A 7,332-nucleotide genomic window follows, 5' to 3' on the forward strand; every position below is an offset into this window, starting at 1 on the left:
GCCAGTCTGGACGTAGCCACAGGGTTTATACCCCTGGCAGAAAATAGTTAGCCCAAGGTTTATGGCACTTCTGCTTCCTAGTCCCCCCCAGGGCCCGGTAGGGATGGAACGGAGGGCACACAGGTGGGATGAGACTGTCTAGAGGGGAGGAGAGACTGAGGCCAGGGCAGATGTGCCTAACTGGGTGGGTGAGGCTGGGGGCTGCTCCAGCGTCTGGCTGGCATGAGGGCAGGCTTCTGCCCCCATGGAAGAATCCTTTTCCTTCTCCCTTTGCCCCGACTTCCTCCGGGCCTTTGCCCCACTCCCCTGTGTGGCAGGAGCGGGCGGGCGGCCGTGTCGTTCAAAGAATGACTCCCAGTTCTGGCTGCACGTACCTCGGCAGGAATCTATTTGTCAGATCTCTTCCTGGAACCCTTTTTCGGGTGTGGGGTGGGCGGGCGCGGCCGGGCCCACAGGGATTGTGAAATAAACTTCCCAGCCTTGCAGACCTGTGTGAGTTCGGCCCCCTCCCACCCGCAGTCCCGCTCTGACCTCGGCTGGGCGCAGGGTAGGATGTGGAGGACGCCCAAACGCCCTGCAGGCTGGGGCACGAGCCGCAGCCGCTGGACCCGGCCCGATCAGGCTGGGGGAGAGGCGGTCAGGTGGCAGAACGCTGCTCAAACCGCTAGCAGGTTGGCGTTGGTGCTTGCCTGGCGGTGATGGACAGCTGGAGGCTAGATGCTCCGTCGGCCACGCAGGGACGGCCTGCCGTGGGGGTGGGCTTCTGGCTGGGGGGGAATATAGCGAGCAGCCACGAGGAACAGGGCCAGATCCGTCCTTTCCTCGCCGGCGGGGCATCGTCCATCCGTCCAGCTAGCCATAGGGCTCGCTCTCCATGCGCTCCTCCCAGTCCCGCAGCGCGCCCAGCAGCCCGGCCTCCCCCAGCGAGGCCGACATGCACAGCTCCACGCCCTCCGCCCGCAGCGAGGAGGCGCCGCGGGCCCGGCTCAGCTCGTGCAGGGCCCGCAGGGCTGTGGGCACCACCTGGGGGTGCAGGGGAGAGCGGGTGTTGGAGGGGGGCCCAGATGGCAGCATCTGACACCCCCCTGGCTGGGGCCAGCTGCTTCCCCTCCCCCACTCCCACCTGCCCCAGGGGGAGTGTTATGCTCTGCCCCCGCCCCACCAACCTCCCCCCGCCCCTTTGCCCATGAACTGCTGGCACAAATGCCCTTGGCCCGTCCCTGGTGGGGGGGTGGGAGGGAAGAGCCCCTCCCCCAGCAGGCCCTCGAGGGCCACAGCGGGGGGCAGGTTCCTACCTGCACCATGATGAGTTTCTTCTTCCAGGGGCGCTCCAGGTCTGGCCAGGCCTCCCCCAGGCAGAGCCACAGCTCGTAAGTGGGCGAGCTGCCCTGCCCCTCTATGAACTGGATCAGCTCTGGGGGCCAAAGGGGGCACGTCAGCCGGGTGCGGGGGGACTGCCCCGGCCCCCCACCCCTCAGGCTGCTCCCAGCCCCCTACCTCTGACGAAGCGCTGCATGTCGTAGAGAGGGGCGTACCCCGCCTTGGGCAGCTCCCCGCCTTCGGCCCCTGGCGTGGGGGTCTCCGTGCGCCCCCAATAGGCATGCAGGCGCCCCTGGCGGCTGGCGCAGAGGGCAGCCCCCTCCGCCCGCAGCAGCACCCCGGCCCCCAGCCCCTGCAGCAGCCGGGCCATGTAGTTGGCCTGCACCTGGTCCAGCAGCACCTCGGCCCCCGGCAGCACCACGTCGGCCAGCTCGGGGCAGGGGCTGGGCATGGGGCCGGGGGGCACCAGCCGGAAGCCCCGGGGGTTGGGAACCAGCGTCTGCTGCACCAGCTGCCCCCGGTAATAGACCCGCACCTCGAAATCCGTCACTGCGGGGAGAGAGGCAGAGTGAGATTGGGGGCAGCCCCATAGCCCCGCACCCCCCCACGCCTGCGGCAGCATCTCGGGGTGCAGCCCCACCAGCGGCCAGCAGGGGGCAGTGGGACACTCACCCAGCACATTGGAGGCCAGGAGCTGGTCCGGGGAGCTGAGGCCTGGCTGCTCCAGGGGAAGGAAACCCCCCAGCTCTGGAGAGAGAGCGCCCCCTGGGGGAGAGAGGGGCACAAGTGAGGGGCACCACCAGGGCTGGGCTGTCAGGGGGAGGGGCAGGAGTGAGGAGCCCCGGAAGGGCCATGGGTGGGAGGGAGGGGCACCGGCAGGGCTGGGGCAGGGGGAGGGGGCCAGGGCCGGGTTGGCAGGGGCTGTGGGGCAGGAGGGAGGGGCACCGGCAGGGCTGGGGCAGAGGGAGGGGGCCAGGGCCGGGTTGACAGGGGCTGTGGGGCGGGAGGGAGGGGAGGGGGCCAGGGCCGGGTTGGCAGGGGCTGTGGGGCAGGAGGGAGGGGAGGGGGCCAGGGCCGGGTTGGCAGGGGCTGTGGGGCAGGAGGGAGGGGAGGGGGCCAGGGCCGGGTTGGCAGGGGCTGTGGGGCAGGAGGGAGGGAGGGGGCCAGGGCCGGGTTGGCAGGGGCTGTGGGGCGGGAGGGAGGGGCACCGGCAGAGCTTGGGGGGTGGGGGGTAAGGGCTGCACAGGGGCACTGACCCACCTGTTGCTACCTCACCGACATACTGGGCAGCCGGCGCTGGCGGAGAGCACAGAGCATCTGGAAGAGAAAGTCCGATGGTTCCAGCTGGAGAGGCTGGGCCCCGGGGCGCCTGGGTTCCCTGCCTGGCGGGGATACGGGGGGGCTGGGCCCCGGGGCGCCTGGGTTCCCTGCCTGGCGGGGATACGGGGGGGCTGGGCCCCGGGGCGCCTGGGTTCCCTGCCTGGCGGGGATACGGGGGGGCTGGGCCCCGGGGCGCCTGGGTTCCCTGCCTGGTGGGGATACGGGGGGGGGGGCTGGGCCCCGGGGTCCTCTCCCCAGCTCAGGCAGGGCCAGGAGGATTAGGCGGCTCAGATCTGCAGGCAGGAGCCGTGCAGGGGCAGGGTGGACCCTGGCGGGATGGGGGCCGCTGGGGGGCAGGGCGCTGGCGGGCGTTGGATCGGCCGCGGCTCGGGGAGATCCGCTGGGGGGGGGGGGCTCCCTTGGCGGCGGCGGGCACTTCCAGCCGGGCAAGCGGCCCGAGTCGGCCGGGGGGATGGGGCGGGAAAGGCTCCCAGCGAGGGGGGCCGGGGGCCGGGTCCTGGCACGGCCCCTCCCCAGCGACAGAGCCAGGGCGGGGGCAGTGGGCGGGACCCCGAGCTGCGGGTTGCAGATGCAGCGGAGAAAGGGGGCGCTGGGTTCCCTGCCCAGGAGGGGGTGGGGTGGGCTGCTTGCTCTGAGCTGGGCCCGACACAAAGCTGCCCATCACCCCAGCCTCTGGCCCCGCCCCCGGGCACTCACCCTCCTCGGGGCTGGAGAGGGCCAGCGCGTTCAGAACCTCGTCCAGCTCCTCCGCCTGGGGGTGGGATTTGGGGCTGTCAGAGAGGGGGAGCCACCCCCCAGGACCCACGATTCCTTGCACCACCACCAGGTCCCCTGGAGCCAGCCAGGCCTGCCCCTCCCCCAACCCCATGCCCAGACCCAGGCTGAAGCCCAGCCCCTCCCCCAGGTCCCACGTCCTGGCCAGCTTGGGACTGACCTGGCTGGAGGAGACGCTGACCCCCGACCGCACCAGGCCGTGGCTGCTTGCGTCCCCCTGAGTCTCGTGCACCACAGCGCTGGGGGGCTGCTCCACACCTGGGGGGCACAGAGCCACGTGTGGGCAGCCCCTCGGTATGGCCCAGCCCTGCCGGTGCCCCTCACCCCCGCCCCACAGCCCCCGCCCCACAGCCCTGCCAGTGCCCCTCACCCCCGCCCCACAGCCCTGCCAGTGCCCCTCACCCCCGCCCCACAGCCCCTGCCCCACAGCCCTGCCAGTGCCCCTCACCCCCGCCCCACAGCCCTGCCGGTGCCCCTCACCCCCGCCCCACAGCCCTGCCAGTGCCCCTCACCCCCGCCCCACAGCCCTACCCGTGCCCCTCACCCCCGCCCCACAGCCCCCACCCCCCAGCCCCGCCAGTGCCCCACAGCCCCGCCCCCCAGCCCTGCCAGTGCCCCTCACCCCCGCCCCACAGCCCTGCCCGTGCCCCACAGCCCCGCCCCACAGCCCTGCCCGTGCCCCACAGCCCCGCCCCACAGCCCTGCCCGTGCCCCTCATCCCGACCCACAGCCCCCACCCCCCAACCCCGCCAGTGCCCCACAGCCCCGCCCCACAGCCCCTGCCAGCCCAGCCGGTGCCCCTCACCCCCGCCCCACAGCCCCCGCACTCCCAGCCCTGCCGGTGCCCCTCACCCCCGCCCCACAGCCCCCGCCTATCCCCTAGCCATGCCGGTGCCCCTCACTCCCAACCTGAAGCCCCTGCCAGCCCAGCCCTGACCCGCCCCTCACTGGGAACCCATGGCCCCTGCCAGTGCAGCCCCAGGATTCCCATCTAACCCTCACCAGCCTGTGCCCCGTTGGGCAGGATCTCGTAGACCTTGTGGGGGTCGGCAGAGTCCGAGCTGTGATCGTGGAGCACCCGGATCCCCGGTTTGCGGTTCAGAGCCGAGCGGAAGTTGCGTTTCCAGACGGCGGGCACAGGGGCATCTTGGCCGGGTCGGTAGCTGCCACTGTCAATGGCCCAGTCCTGGGGGAGTGGGGGGGAGGGGGGCAGAGCAGATGTTGGCATCTGGCAATTGGGCAGGTCTAGAGGGGGCCTGTGGAGTGGGAACCTGGCCTCAGTTTCCCCTCCCTCTCTGGGGCACTGATAGGGTGTTTTCCCCAGCATGAAGGGCCTGAGGGTGGGGAAAATGACAGCTCCCCCAGCCCTGCCGGTGCCCCTCACTCCCCCCCACAGCCCCTGGCCCCCCCCAGCCCTGCCGGTGCCCCTCACTCCCCCCCACAGCCCCTGGCCCCCCCCAGCCCTGCCGGTGCCCCTCACTCCCCCCCCCACAGCCCTGCCGGTGCCCCTCACTCCCCCCCCCACAGCCCTGCCGGTGCCCCTCACTCCCCCCCCACAGCCCCTGCCGGTGCCCCTGCCCCGCCTTCAATGGGGAGCTGTTCAGAGGTAGGGGAGGGGGCCGAAGGGAGATGCGCTGGGGAGCCCGTGCGCCTGGGGAACTCCCGGCCACTGGACGCGGGGGTCCCACGCCAGGCGCGCTGAAGCGCGAGCTGCCCGGGGAGGGAGGGGGGGGGGGGCTGGCGAAGCCGGGAGACCAGGGCAGATGGGCCCCCAGCGCAGGGCGGCGCTGCCCCCCCCCGGGCCCTACCTGGAAGAGCTGGAAGTCCTCGGGGGCGGCGTCCTGCCGCAGCCCGTGCTTCCAGGGCACCCGGAACCGGGTGCGCCCCGCGTCCAGCCAGGCCACGCCCGGGTAGCAGGCGCGGTCCAGCTTCTGCCGCAGCCAGGGCACGATCAGCGGCTTCGGGGTCCCCATGGCCGGGCCGGCCCCGATCCGGGCCCGCGGGCGGGAATAGGGCCCGGGATCTGCGCCCCCCCCGGCCCCACCTGGCCCCCTGCGTCAGAGGAAGCGAAATTGAATCCGCCCCGCACGCGCCACGTGACTCGCCCCGCACGGGCCACGTGACCCCCAAACTTTGCTACACGGTGTCTGTGTGCTCAGGGCTGGGGGGGGGCGCTGCTCCGCCCCTCCCCCCAGACGGCGGGGGGGGGGGGGAGCTGGAAGCTCAGCGCGCAAGATCTGCGGCGGGGCGCAACGTCGCGGTCCAGGGGATGCAGCCACCTCTGGGGTGAGGCTGGCTTGCCCCGCCTCCTAGGGCCCCCGGGGGCGTGGCTCCTGGGCCCAAGCCCCGCCCCCGCGGGGCTGGCGCCTGCTCCCTGTCCCACAGGGGAAGTTGGTGAAGTTCGGCGGGGGGGGCTCTGTTTGATTCCGGCCCATCAGCCCCCCCCTCCCCCCCGCCGGCCTGGCAGCAGGAGCCGGGCGGGCAAGTCTGTGCCTGGGGGAGCGGGGGGGGGGCAGAGGTTCCCCTCGGCGGGGCCATGGCGGGCCCCCCCCCGCAGCGCCGCGAGCTGCGGGAGGAGACGCGGCTGGTGCTGGAGGCTTTTCTGCAGGGGGCGCTGGGCCGGCGGGCCCCCCCGGGCCACGTGGGGCGCGGCTACCACGATCCCCAGTGCTGGGCACACAGGTAAGGGGCGGGGCTAAGACGAGGGGGCGGGGCTCACCCCAGGGCAGGGCATGGGCAAGGTCACTGTAACCTTAACTCTGACCCACAGGGCACAGGCAGGGGCGGGTCTAAGCCCCCTAGGGGCCTGTGATGGGGTGAACCCCCCCAACCTGGGAAGGGGCGTGGCCACCCCCCCAACCACGGCAGGGGAGTGGGGCAGGTGAGGGCGGGAGATGCATTCTGGGAGGATCTACCTGTCCCCCCAGGTGCCCCACGGAGCCAGGGGCGGCCCCGCCCCCGGGGGGCCCCTGGACTCCGCTGCACGAGGAGATCAGCCGGGCGGAGGAGCGCAAACACGGCTTCAGGACCAGCGTGAAGCGGCTGCTGCGGCACCGGCCCGGCCCCCGCCAGGACCCCCCGCCCCCCCCCGCGGAGCCGGCGGGGGAGGGGCACCCCAAGGACCGCCGGGCGTTCTCCTTGAAGGGCTTGCTGCGGAAGAAGGGGCCCCCCCGGAGGAGTCGGCACCCCTCCCCCCCCACACCCCTCCCCCCAGTTCCCTGCCGGTCACCCCCTGCTACTGCACCTCGCCGCTGGAGCGCCCCCCTCTGGGTAAGGGGCACATGGGGCCGGGTGGGAACCCGGGCGTCCGGCTCCCCCCTCCCCCACTGTAACCTGGCTCCCCCCCCAGGCCAGGCAGCCGAGCGCCCCGAGTTCTACGCCTGCGTCGCCAGGAAGCTGGACCGGCTGGTGCAGCAGCAGCTCAGCAGCCCCGGCAGCCCCCGGGAGGGCCGCTCCCCCGGGCCTGTGGCTGGGCCCCTCAGCCCGGAGCTGGGCCCCGGGCCCCCAGGTGAGCAGGGCTCCTGCCCCTCCCCCACTCCCAACGGGCACCGCCTGGGGGCAGCTCTGGATCATAGTCCTGCCTCCGCCCCCAGCTCTGCCGGAGCCGCCCAGCGAAAGCCCCAAGGACCAGGCGCTACGCAGGCTGGTGGCCCTGCTGGAGCAGCAGGCCGGGGTCATCAACCAAGAGGTACCAGCCGAGAGCCCCTCCCCCCCGCCCGCAGCCTCTGGGCTCCCCCCAGCCCTGCCGGTGCCCCTCGCCCCCCCGCCCGCAGCCTCTGGGCTCCCCCCAGCCCTGCCGGTGCCCCTCGCCCCCCCGCCCGCAGCCTCTGGGCTCCCCCCAGTCTTGCCGGTGCCCCTCGCCCCCCCGCCCGCAGCCTCTGGGCTCCCCCCAGCCCT

At 73.3% G+C, this 7,332-nt stretch overlaps 2 protein-coding genes across 2 annotated transcripts; one reads left to right on the forward strand and one right to left on the reverse strand.

The window, feature by feature from the left end:
- Positions 1 to 365: 365 nt before the first annotated feature.
- Positions 366 to 5,629, reverse strand: IRF3 (interferon regulatory factor 3). Its single transcript, XM_075916816.1, has 9 exons — positions 5,244 to 5,629; positions 4,438 to 4,621; positions 3,596 to 3,693; positions 3,358 to 3,412; positions 2,581 to 2,637; positions 1,993 to 2,085; positions 1,498 to 1,869; positions 1,296 to 1,414; positions 366 to 1,023 (listed from the first exon to the last, which is right to left on the reverse strand). Exons 1-9 carry the CDS (start codon positions 5,406 to 5,408, stop codon positions 853 to 855), a joined length of 1,314 nt encoding a protein of 437 aa, XP_075772931.1. The 5' UTR covers positions 5,409 to 5,629; the 3' UTR covers positions 366 to 852.
- A 192-nt stretch (positions 5,630 to 5,821) lies between these two features.
- Positions 5,822 to 7,324, forward strand: BCL2L12 (BCL2 like 12; the record flags this gene model as incomplete). Its single annotated transcript, XM_075916817.1, is given in 5 exon segments — positions 5,822 to 6,117; positions 6,363 to 6,604; positions 6,607 to 6,705; positions 6,785 to 6,943; positions 7,029 to 7,324. Coding segments are annotated over 5 exon segments (942 nt in total), but the record flags the coding sequence as incomplete, so codon positions are not given.
- Positions 7,325 to 7,332: the final 8 nt, after the last annotated feature.

Source organism: Pelodiscus sinensis, unplaced genomic scaffold (assembly GCF_049634645.1).
Source record: "Pelodiscus sinensis isolate JC-2024 unplaced genomic scaffold, ASM4963464v1 ctg219, whole genome shotgun sequence".
NCBI classification, from domain to species: Eukaryota; Metazoa; Chordata; order Testudines; family Trionychidae; genus Pelodiscus; species Pelodiscus sinensis.

What these genes read in the sequence shown, in the direction of transcription:
- IRF3 (XM_075916816.1), bottom strand. Translation starts at nt 5,408, where the DNA reads ATGGGGACCCCGAAGCCGCTGATCGTGCCCTGGCTGCGGCAGAAGCTG. An exon ending in TGTCGGTGAGGTAGCAACAG is followed by an intron (nt 2,086 to 2,580) that starts GTGGGTCAGTGC and finishes TCTCTCCCCCAG; the next exon opens with GGGGCGCTCTCTCTCCAGAG. An exon ending in AGAAACTCATCATGGTGCAG is followed by an intron (nt 1,024 to 1,295) that starts GTAGGAACCTGC and finishes CTGCACCCCCAG; the next exon opens with GTGGTGCCCACAGCCCTGCG.